This window comes from Hypanus sabinus, chromosome 23 (genome assembly GCF_030144855.1).
Source record: "Hypanus sabinus isolate sHypSab1 chromosome 23, sHypSab1.hap1, whole genome shotgun sequence".
In the NCBI taxonomy this organism is placed as follows: Eukaryota; Metazoa; Chordata; class Chondrichthyes; order Myliobatiformes; family Dasyatidae; genus Hypanus; species Hypanus sabinus.
In genome coordinates, this window is record NC_082728.1 from 61491463 (window position 1) to 61502975 (window position 11513).

Here is an 11513-nt window from a genome sequence, read left to right on the forward strand (position 1 = left end):
CCTATCATAGCTGCCTCCACCACCATTGACGGCAGCCCATTCCATGCACTCCCCACTCTGAGTAAAAAACTTACCCCTGACATCTCCTCTGTACCCACTCCCCAGCACCTTAAACCTGTGTCCTCTTGTGGCAACCATTTCAGCCCTGGGAAAAATCCCTGACTATCCACACAATCAATACCTCTCATCATCTTGTACACCTCTATCAGGTCACCTCTCATCCTTCGTCGCTCCAAGGAGAAGAGGCCGAGTTCACTCAACCTGTTCTCATAAAGCATGCTCCCCAATCTGGGCAACATCCTTGTAAACCTCCTCTGCACCCTTTCTATGGCTTCCCCATCCTTCCTGTAGTGAGGTGACCAGAACTGACCACAGTACTCCAAGTGGGGTCTGACCAGGGTCCTATATAGCTGCAACATTACCTCTCGACTCCTAAATTCAATTCTACGATTGACGAAGGCCAATACACTGTACACCTTGTTAACCACAGAGTCAACCTGCACAGCTGCTTTGAGCGTCCTATGGACTCGGACCCCAAGATCCCTCTGATCCTCCACACTGCCAAGAGTCTTACCATTAATACTGTATTCTGCCATCATATTTGACCTACCAAAATGAACCACTTCACACTTATCTGTGTTGAACTCCATCTGCCACTTCTCAGCCCAGTTTTGCATCCTGTCAAAGTCCCGCTAAAGCCTCTGACAGCCCTCCACACTATCCACAACACTCCCAAGAGTTTCTACAAACTCCTCCTTATCCCTGCATTTTAATATGGTATGAATTTTGTCTTGCTATCAGAAATTTCACTGCTGAATGTACCTATCCCCCTCCCCCATAAGCTTGCTTTCCTGAGATGGAATCTAGCCACCCTCCTACACCAGACCTCAAGCCACTCATTAATCCTCCTTCCTTTCCGGTTTCTGGTCTGGATTAACCCGGAGGTGACGTCTTTGGGGTGAATTCAGGCTCAACTTCATTATGCCTTCTCATGTATTTGTGTCTCTAGGAGAAGGTGCGGCTGAGGTACAAGCTGACTTTTGCAATGGGACATCAGATCTGCTCGGAGTTTGCTGAAGTGGACCAGTTTCCCCCAGCGGAGAAGTGGGGAAGCCTCTGACCCCCAGGGTCACAGCTCGTTTCCCGTGACAGTGAATTTGAACAGTTTCCATGAAGCACTGTGTTATCTGTTTTGTCTGAAGTTTCAGCAAGTAATGAAGGAATGTATTTGAAGGTGTGGAAATAGGTTGATGTCTTCCACAGGACTTGAGTCTTGTCGCTGCCTCTGTTATTCTGTCGCACTGTGGAGGCTACACTGTGTCCATTCTCCAAATACTCCAGTCAAAAATGGCAAAAGCACACTGCACCCTTCACCAATTTCTTTATCAGTGACACCCGGGTGCAGCTAAATTCACCAAACACAACCAGGTTGCTGGCCTGATTGAGATCCCGGCTCCGAAGTTGAAGAATTAGGCTGTAGTGCCCCCTGTATTTATCCACCATCATTGCCATGGTTAAGGTCCAGGAAGGTGACCAGCACCACTGGTCTGTAAAATGTTAAGACATACTCAGCAGGTCAGACAGTTTCTGTAGCAAGTGAGACAGAGTAAATATTTGGGTCAAAAAGATTCTGAAATATAACAGGAAATTGTCACCTGGCCAATACCTACAGAGACTGACGTGCTGAGTATTTCAAGCACTTTCTGTTGTTATGAACCTGCAGGTTGATGACTATTCATCAGAACTGGAAAGATTAATATTACAGGTACAGGCAATGACCAAAGAGATAGTGGTGTGACCATGAAAGACAACAGATAGCTCTGGTGGATCAGTACCAAACAGCACTGTACTGAGGGTTGGATCTAAAGGCCTTAAAAAGTCTCATCAAAAGATTGGCTCTTATCCCTTAAAGCTACATTGACTCCACATTTTAATGCTGCTCAGAAGGCAGAGGGGTTAGTGGGACTGAAAAGGAAACTGTTGCTAATGTAGGGAAAGAGGTTGTGACTTTGGCCTCGGGGTTGTCCCGAAAGGGACTGGGGCAAGACACCTGCACATCCCGTTCAGATCCCTCAGACTGAGGCTGTCTTCACCTGAATATTGAGGAATGGTCTCAACATAGTTCAGGTGATTCTGAAATTTACTGAGCATTAAATAAAGGAAACTTTCATTTTGCTTTTCTGCATTGAGAGGGTTGGTTACAGAACCACCTGCTGTCCAGACCTCCAACTCCTGTGGACAGGACACCCACAGGATCTATTCCCTGCACCGTTGCACTGCTCAGCTCTTAGATTGCACAGTAGCATTTATTGATAAATGTTCCATCCACCTAAGTTAAGCCGTAAAAATTTGTTCTGTAAAAAACTGGTTCAGCCTTCCTCATCCCTACCCCCAGAGCACCCTCCTCCCCTAAATGCTTTGACAATGTGTGACTGTCACAGTGCTCGGAGATACAGGCACTTCTCGCTCCCAGTGCTGTCACAAGTTGTTGCTGCTCTGTATAACGTATTTATTGTTCAAGATTTCATTCTTGAAACTGTCCTGCATCCAGTGCAGTTTGTGTTCTAACTCAAATTTTAAAAGTGTTATTTTTAAATTCTAAGCTGTTGATTCCTGCATGATAAATTTATCTTTACATCTTCCTGATTTCCAGAAATTTTCTCCCAGTCTGTGGTTGATATTTATATTTATGGTCTTATTTTAATTGGCTGCAGGTAGACAAGGCATCAGAAATGGATGAGACGGTGATACAGCCATTTCCTCAGGGCTGCAGTGACCAGTTCAGTCCTAACCTTTGAGTCTGTCTGTGTGGAGTTTGCATGTTCCCCTTCTGACCACATGATTACCACCAGATTAGTCAGCAGACACACAGTGGAAATAAAAGGGTTGTATTCAGGGCAGTCTCAGGAATTACTGCTGTCCAACTGCAGCACGTGAAGTAATCAAAGGTGAAGAGTGAACTACGACTGGGGCAGCAGGAGAAAACAGTTGAATAGTGTACTTCGTCAGACTGACTAAGCACAAGAGAAGGCAGAAGACATGCCAATGAGAAATGCAGAGGAAACTACTTTCTAACTAGAAAACATTTTAATTTGCAAATTTTACTTTGGATTCAAAACAAACAGGAAAATTAAACCTTAGTTACATGACCAGGCTGCCCACCCAGTTTCAAGATCCTTGACGAGTTCCTTCATGGATGATGGCTTTAGCCAGATTGCGAGTGAAGGCTAATCGAAGGAGGTTCAGTTTTGTGATCTCCACATCATCCTCGCCCTAGAACAATACACAATGAGGTCAGCGTTATCTCTGGAAGGTTGACAGTGAAAGCCACTGATGCAATGTCTCTCCAAAGCCAAGCTCTGGGCTGTCCAGGGGCTGATGGGTCAGGATTCACACCCACAGGGCACATTTTCCAGCAGGGAACCATTTTCTTTAGTAGTGGGCAGCCCAGAGAAAGGTTTTAGGAATAGGCCATGAAAGTGTAATGTAAGGTCAGAACATACTGCAAGCATCAGTTGAAGTCAGGATATATGGTACGGAACTGAGGTGCACTGTCTTAAACAAACTTGGGAGTGTAATTTTTAAAAAAATTGGTGGTGAAATATCAGGGAATTCTATCACAGTGCCAGTGAGCAGACTGAGTAGCCTCCTTAACTATATGCCAGAAATCACTTCCACCCGATGGGGGTAGCAGAAGACTTTTTGGTCCGCGCCTTACCGATGCTGCTTGTGCCACCTTCTCTCTCTCCATCTCATCTGCTGTCACATCCTCTAGGCAATGCATGAGCTCATAGGTTTGCTCAGTGGAGAAGATAACCTGCTCAGGAGAAACAAAGGAAATGCTCAAGTCATAGTGTTATACCCGTGCTCTGCTGCCAGGATTCTGTCCTCGACCTCAGAACTTCAACACGCTCGGTAAATCTTGAAGCCCCGTACATCGTAAGCAAGGACAAATCATCACATTATGTTTCATGTTAAGTTCTCTTCATACCACATCTGAGTGAAGAATGTTAGTACTGGAAAGGGAACACATCACCCCCAGGACAGGTACAGCTTGTGGCTTAGGAGTTAAAGCTCTCTACTCTCTACATTAAAAAGCACTAGAGATACTGAGAAGGCAGGGCTGATGAGTCAGTGTGTAAGACCAAAATTGACCCCAATGGCATTGAATATTTGCACTTAAACCCTCCTACTAGACTTTCAGTAACAGGGATGACTGCAGGTTGGGCAACTTTCTCAAAATCTATGTAAACCAATCGCCACAAGCTGGGCTTGCATTAGGACGTGTAAACATGGTAGATGAAGAGGATTACAGTCTGCACTCCACGCTGATTCTGACCAACCTCTTTCTGTTCCATGAGGGGAAGTGCATCCAGGAGCAGTGTCATCCAAAAGCTGCGTGGAGCAATGCGGGCAGTCATCAGCAGGAGCAGTAGTTTAGCAGCCTCCACAAACCGCATCTCCCCGTACAACTTGTGAAACTCGCAGTACTTCCCTGTCAATCAGAAACACACTGATGAATACAGCGCTCTATAGAAGCCTCAAGGCTTCCCTCGTGCAATGAGCTTCTCAATTTGAAATATCAAACCATCTGCCTTTTATTTTCTCAATAAATCGGCTCTCAGGTAAAAGCTCTGAGCTCCAGAGCAGCGGGGGTTTCTACAGAATCTGCTCCTCATCCCGACCTAACCCATTCTACTGGTCACTCTATCTTCATTTGCCTCACCAACCAGCCCACTGTTAACCTGAAGTTCAGCAGTCATCTTTCCACTGTCAGGGAAGCTGCTCAGAAAGGTTTCTGATTCATTAGATAAGAGACCAGCTGTCTCCTTGAGATTACTCTGCCATTTAATGAGATCACGGGAAAGAGTTTAAACCAGGAATGGGGAGGGGGCAGGGTTACTAAAAGGGACAATGAAACATTCTTAGCAAACAGGCTTAAGGAAATTCCCGAGGACTCTACAGATGTATTAACTACCCTCTATTTTAGGGACAGATTAGGATTACTCAGGGGCTGGAGCAAGAGGAAATGAGAGAGATACTTTGTATTTATTGTTTTCACTGGCGGTCTGGTTGTATCAGTCGCACTGGGAGACTACCCACCGAGGGTCACTTACCCAGGAAGGTGAGCCGGTCACTCAACAGCATTGACGAACCCAAGTTGCTGATCAAGTCAAAGTCAGAAAAGCTTCCATTGTTTGAATAATCCTGCAGTAACCTACAAAGAAACCAGACTTTTAGTTAAAACAAATTACTGCAGTCTGCAAATTACCATTCCACTGGCTGAAGGAACCATCAATCTGACGCAGGGTAGCAGTGTTACACCTACTGCCTCACACCACCTGAAATGGACGTCCACATACTTCTCCCGAGAGCATCAGCATGTCAAATCTCTCACAAGAGATTACACTGACAGGGACTCAGCACTGTTGGGAGTAGTGAGGAACTCATCCCTCACTGAGGATGGGACATGTAGGTGCGTCTAGACTGCTCCTTCACGACCTTGACCAAGGTGGCTGATGGGCTGCAACAGCCTTCAGAGCAGAGAGGGGAGGGGCAGCAGCTCACCTTCAGGGCATCAGGTCAGAGAACACAGACAAGAAGCCTTCAGATGGCTCTCGTGACCACTCCGCCAATTCAATAATAAGTACACAGCTCTGCGGGGTCTGCCAAGTGTTTGTGATGCCTTCCAGTTTGAAAGCCTGCCAGCAGCTACTGCACGAATCAGTTAGTGGTCCACCTGGAAACACAGAAAATGAGGGCAGTACCCTGGCTGCTCTCCTGGCTCACCACCAACATTCACAGACCTGTCAGAGATGAGAGTTGCGAAGGAGGAGTCTTTAGCTCGAACACTCCAGGACAGTGCTGATCCCAGTCGGTTGCTGCGCATTGCTTTCATGGCCATGATTTTACAGATGCTCCTTACTGTGGAAAGATACACACAATTGCCGTGTGAGAGGGACAGCAGACTGAACTCAAAGGCCTCTGGCCTCAACAGGCAGGCAGAGAGCAAGGGTCGGGCCTGCAGAAATTCACAGGGACAAAATGAGATTGGATGGTACAATGCAGATTGATGTGCTGGTAGAGTAAGGGGAAGTTAAGTCAAAGTTTGAGTACAGGAGTCGGGATGTCATGTTGCATTTGTACAAGATGTTGGCGAGGCAGCATTTGGAATATTATATTTTGATGTTGCCCTGACATAGAAACATAGAAAACCTACAGCACAATACAGGCCCTTTGGCCCACAAAGCTGTGCCAAGCACGTCCCTACCTTAGAACTACCTAGACTTTACCCACAGCTCTCTATTTTTCTAAGCTCCATGTATCCATCCAGGAGTCTCTTAAAAGACCCTATCGTTTCCAACTCCACCATCGCTACTGGTAGCCCATTTTACTGGTAGTAAAACCAAAATTGAAGTGATCCATATGCAAGTTCGGAAAGCGATACCGGCAGATGAAATGCAAGTAGACAACATGAAACTGAGTGTGTAGAGATACACTTGAAACACAGGAGACTGAGGGATGGCTTATAGAGGGCATAAAGTTATTAATGGCATAGAAAGGGTAAAGGCAGTCTTTTTCCCAGTGAAAAAGGGAATCAAAAACTACAACATTGTGGACTCCAAGATCCCTCTGTCCCTCCACACTGCTAACAATCCTGAATTCTACCTTCATATTTGACATACTAAAATAAATTTCTTTACTTTTCTCCAGTTGAACTCCATCTGCCGCATCTCCAACCTGTCGCTGTCCCCCAGTGCACTATCCACAACTCCAAAAACCTTTGTGTCATCTGTAAACTTACTAAGTCACCCTTCCGCTTTCTCATCCAAGACATTTATAGAAATCAGGAAGAGCAGGGATCGCAGAATACAAGGCTACGGAACGCCAGTGGTCACCGACCTCTGGACAGAATACTCTCCATCTATAAACAACTATGAGCAAGCCAGTTCTGTATCCAAACAGTCAAGTTTCCCTTGATCCCATGCCTCCTGAACTACGGAATGAGCCTACTATGGGGAACCTTACCAAGCCCACTGCTCAAACTACAATGTGCTTTGTCACATCCTCAAAGACTTCAATCAGGCTGATCTGCCCTATGCTTGTCCAAATGCTCGTAGTTCCTGTCTCTAAGAATCTTCTCCAATATGTCACCACAGCTCACTGGTCTATAATTATTTGGGTTTTCACTATCACACTTCTCAAGCAAAGGAGTAATATTTGTCGCTCTCCAGTCATCAGGTACTAATCCTGTGGCCAGTGAGAATACAAAGATCATTGCCAAAGGCACTGCATTCTCTTCCCTTGCTTCCCATGGTAACCTGGGGTATATCCCATCCAGCCCAGGGACTTGCACATCCCCTTTAATGTTCTAGCATATCAGCCTGCTTGACACTGCCCTCACTGTCACTCTCACTGATAAATACCGTGTTCTATGAGTGGTGTGACTGGGTCACTCTGTAAGGGAACATCATTAAGCACAGGCAGTCAGGAGTGAGACTCTGCCTGCTGAAGAACATTGGATTTTATGTACAGCTCGTAACCAGCAAGAGCAAGGAGAGTGAGAGATGGTATCAACCTGGGAACTGCACGCCAGTGAGGGTGGGAACAGGATGATGTGGCTGACAAGCTGGTGCAGGAGGCAGGACTTCATGTTCTTGGACTACTCGCATCTCAGAGAGGGGAGGTATGACCTGTAGAAAAGGCCAATATTCTCGCGGGCAGAATTGTTTAGAGCTGTTGGGGAGGGTATAAACTAACTTGGCAGGGAGATGGGAACTGGAGTGAATTGACTCAGGATCATACTGATGGTTTTAAAAAAAAAGCAAAGGTTGCATACAGTCAGACTGTTAGGAAGGACAGGCAAATGATAGGCCAAAATTACAGCCAGCAGGATCAGTACTGGTGCATTGGGGATGCAGAATCAAAAAAGGGCAGCAAATACAGCTCTCAAAGTGCTACATCTTAATGCACAGACTACAAGAAATAAGGTGGGGATCTTGTTGACTTTTACAGATTATTGGTATGATTTTGTGGCCATCACTGAATTGTAGCTGAAGGATAGTTATAGTTGGGAGCTGAATGTCCAAGGTCACACAATGTATCAGAGGGATAGGAAGGTAGGCAGAGGGGGTCTGCTGGTAATGAATGGCATAAAATCAGTAGAAAGCTATGACATTTGTTCAGAAAATGTTGAATCCTTGTGGGTTGAGTTAAGAAATTACAAGGGTAAAAGTACCCTGATGGCAGTTATATACAGGTCTCCAAACAGTAGCTGGAATGTGGACCACAAATTACAACAGGAAATAGAAAAAGTGTGTCAAAAGGGCAATGTTATGATAGTCACATGGGATTTCATCATGCAGGTTGACTGAGAAACACAGAAAACCTAAAGCACTTCAGCCCACAAAGCTGTGCTAAACATGTCATTACCTTAGAAATTACCTAGGGTTACCCATAGCCCTCTTTTTCTGAGCTCCACGTAACTGTCCAGGAGTCTCTTAAAAGACCCTATCGTTTCCGCCTCCAACACTGTCGCCAGCAACCCATTCCACGCACTCACCACTCTGCTTTAAAAAACTTACCCCTGACATCTGTACCTACTTCCAAGCACCTTAAAACTGTTCCCTCTCATGCTAGCCATTTCAGCCCTGGGGAAAAGCCTCTGACTACCCACACGATCATCATCTGAAATTCAGGTTGGAAATGGATCCCAAGAGAGTGAGTCTGTTGAATGGCTACGAGATGGCTTTTTGGAGCAGTTTATCGCTGAGCCTACTAGGGGATCAGCTATACTGGAAGTGATTAGGGAGCTTAAGGTAAAGGAACCGTTAAGAGACAGTGATCACAATATGATTTAAGCTCAATTGGAAATTTTACGGGGAGAAAGTAAAGTCTACCTAGTAATATTTCAGTGGAGTAAAGGAAATTAGTGTTACTTGAGAGGAGCTGGCCAAAGTAAATTGTAAGGAGCTGTTTGCAAGAATGACACGAATTTCTGGGAAAAATGAGGAAGGTGCAGAATAGATGTATTCCAAAAGCAAAATAGTACAACCGTGGCTGACAAGGGAAGTCATAGCTAATGTAAAAGTAAAAGAGAAGGCATACAACAAAGCAAAAATTAGCATAAAGATAGAGAATTGGGAAGCTTTTAAAAACCTACAGAGAGCAACTATAAGAATCATAAGGAAAAGATGAAATATGAAAGCAAGCTAGCAAAGTGGATAGAAAGACCTTTTTGAGCTCTCTAAAAATAGATGAGAGTGGATATGGGACCGCTATAAAATGAGGCTGGACAAAGAATAATAGGACAAAGATTGCAGATGAACTAAATGAGTATTTTGCATTGATCTTCATTGTGGAGTACACTAGCATTGTGCCAGGTGTTGAAGGGTGTGAGGGAAAAGAAGTGAGTCCATTACTATTACAAGGGAGAAGGTGTTCAAAAAGCTGAAAGACCTAAAGGTACATAAGTCACCCGGACCAGATGAACTACACCCTAGGGTTCTTTAACAGACAGCAGTAGAGGTTGTGGAGGGATTAGTAATGATCTTTCAAGAATCATTGGACTCTGCCATAGTTCCAGGGAACTGGAAAATTGCAAATGTCACTCCACTCCTTAAGAAGGCAGCAGAAAGGAAATTATAGACCAGTTAGCCTGACCTCAGTGGTTGGGAAGATGTTGGAGTCGATTGTTAAGCATGATGTTATGGAGTACTTGGTGACACAGGACAAGATAGGACAAAGTCAACATGGTTTCCTTCGGGGAAACTCTCGCCTGATGAACCTATTGGAATTCTTCAAGATTACAAGTAGGATAGATAAAAGGGTGCAGTGGATGTTTTTATATTTGGACTTTCAGAAGGCCTTTGACAAAGTGCCACACATGAGGCTGCTTACCAAGTTAAGAGCCCGTGCTATTACAGGAAAGTTACTGGCATGTTTAGAGCATTGGCTGATCGGTAGGAAGCATCGAATGGGAATAAAAGGATTCTTTTCTGGTTGGCTGCCAGTGACTAGGGGCCAATGTTGGGACCATTTCTTCTTATGCTGTGTATAAATGATTTAGATGATGGAATACGAGAAAATCTGCAGATGCTGATAATTCAAGCAACACATGGAGAACAGGCAGTGATGGGCAGACAGAGAGAGAAAAGGGGGGAACTAAATATATCCCACACTCAGGTTGGAGGAACACCACCTTATATAACAGCTGGGTAGCCTCCAACCTGATAGCATGAACACTGACTTCTCTAACTTCTGTTAATACCCCTCCTCCCCTTCTTACCCCATCCCTGACGTATTTAGTTTCCCCCCCTTTTTTTCTCTCTTTCTGCCCATCACTCTGCCTGTTCTCCATCTCCCTCTGGTGCTCCCCTCCCCCTTTCTTTCTCCCTAGGCCTCCCGTCACATGATCCTTCCCTTCTCCAGCTCTGTACCACTTTTGCCAATCCCTTTTGTCTGGCTCTCAGCTTCACCCCACCCCCTCTGGTCTTCTATCATTTCACATTTCCCCCTCCCCCTCCTACTTTCAAATCTCTTACTATCTTTCCTTTCAGTTAGTCCTGACGAAGAGTCTCGGCCCGAACGTCGACAGCGCTTCTCCTTATAGATGCTGCCTGGCCTGCTGTGTTCCACCAGCATTTTGTGTGTGTTAGATGATGGTTTTGTTGCGAGTTTGCAGATGATATGAAGATTGCTGGGGTCTAGGACAAGAGGGCACATTCTCAGGATAGATGGACGTCCATTTAAAACAGAGATGCAGAGAAATTTTTTGAACTAAAGGGTGGTAAATTTGTGGAATTTGTTACAGCAGACAGCTGTGGAAGCCAGGTCATTGTGTTTATTTAAGGTGGAGATTGATAGGTTCTTGATTGGCCACAGCATCAAATGTTACAGGGAGAAGGCCAAGGAGTGGGGCTGAGGAAGGAAAAAAAGGATCAGCCATGTTTGAATTGCAGAGCAGACTCGATGGCCAAAATGACCTAATTCGACTCCTATGGCTTATGGTATTGGAGAAGAGAGAAGTGGGCAGAAGGTTCTAACGGAAATGGCCAAAACTACAAAAGGGAATCCATCTGTACCAGAGTCCCACTGTAACCCAGCAACGGTTTTGTTTCCCCACATCATCTATCATACCAAACTCGACCCATCAGGGTTCAGACATCACCTTGTTCAGTCATGTGCCGCTGTTCACATATCCGAAGCACCTTCAGCGCCTTGCGTTCTGTGTCGAGGGGAATGCGCTCGATATGTAGTTCTAGGTATACACGGCCAAACTCCAGACAGTGGTCAAAGTAATCCACTGCCAGCTGCCACAAGCTGAAACATCCAACCAAATGGAGACATTACCCACCAACAACACTAACCCTTCAGTGATCAACAACTTGAATAGTGTTTCACTGTGGAAAACCACAGATGTCAAGGGTGACCCACCTGTTGTGACAGAAAAGTCCTGAAGCATATTCCAGAATGAGGAATTCACGAAGATTTGAACCAAAACTGTAAAGAGA

General features: G+C 45.2%; 2 protein-coding genes across 4 annotated transcripts in view; one reads left to right on the plus strand and one right to left on the minus strand.

The window, feature by feature from the left end:
- Window positions 1-2646, plus strand: part of gga3b (golgi associated, gamma adaptin ear containing, ARF binding protein 3b) — a 77182-nt gene extending 74536 nt beyond the window's left edge. For both annotated transcript variants that reach the window (XM_059948988.1, XM_059948989.1), the window contains one exon: window positions 1010-2646. In XM_059948988.1, coding sequence (XP_059804971.1) covers window positions 1010-1120 — 111 coding nt within the window. In that variant the 3' untranslated portion in view covers window positions 1121-2646. The remainder of the gene's footprint in view (window positions 1-1009) is intronic.
- A 422-nt stretch (window positions 2647-3068) lies between these two features.
- Window positions 3069-11513, minus strand: part of nup85 (nucleoporin 85) — a 72888-nt gene continuing 64443 nt past the window's right edge. For both annotated transcript variants that reach the window (XM_059948991.1, XM_059948992.1), the window contains 7 exons: window positions 11437-11502; window positions 11171-11322; window positions 5808-5925; window positions 5118-5218; window positions 4344-4495; window positions 3719-3817; window positions 3069-3273 (listed from right to left, as the gene is read on the minus strand). In XM_059948991.1, the coding sequence (XP_059804974.1) occupies window positions 3169-3273; window positions 3719-3817; window positions 4344-4495; window positions 5118-5218; window positions 5808-5925; window positions 11171-11322; window positions 11437-11502 (793 nt within the window). In that variant the 3' untranslated portion in view covers window positions 3069-3168. The remainder of the gene's footprint in view (window positions 3274-3718; window positions 3818-4343; window positions 4496-5117; window positions 5219-5807; window positions 5926-11170; window positions 11323-11436; window positions 11503-11513) is intronic.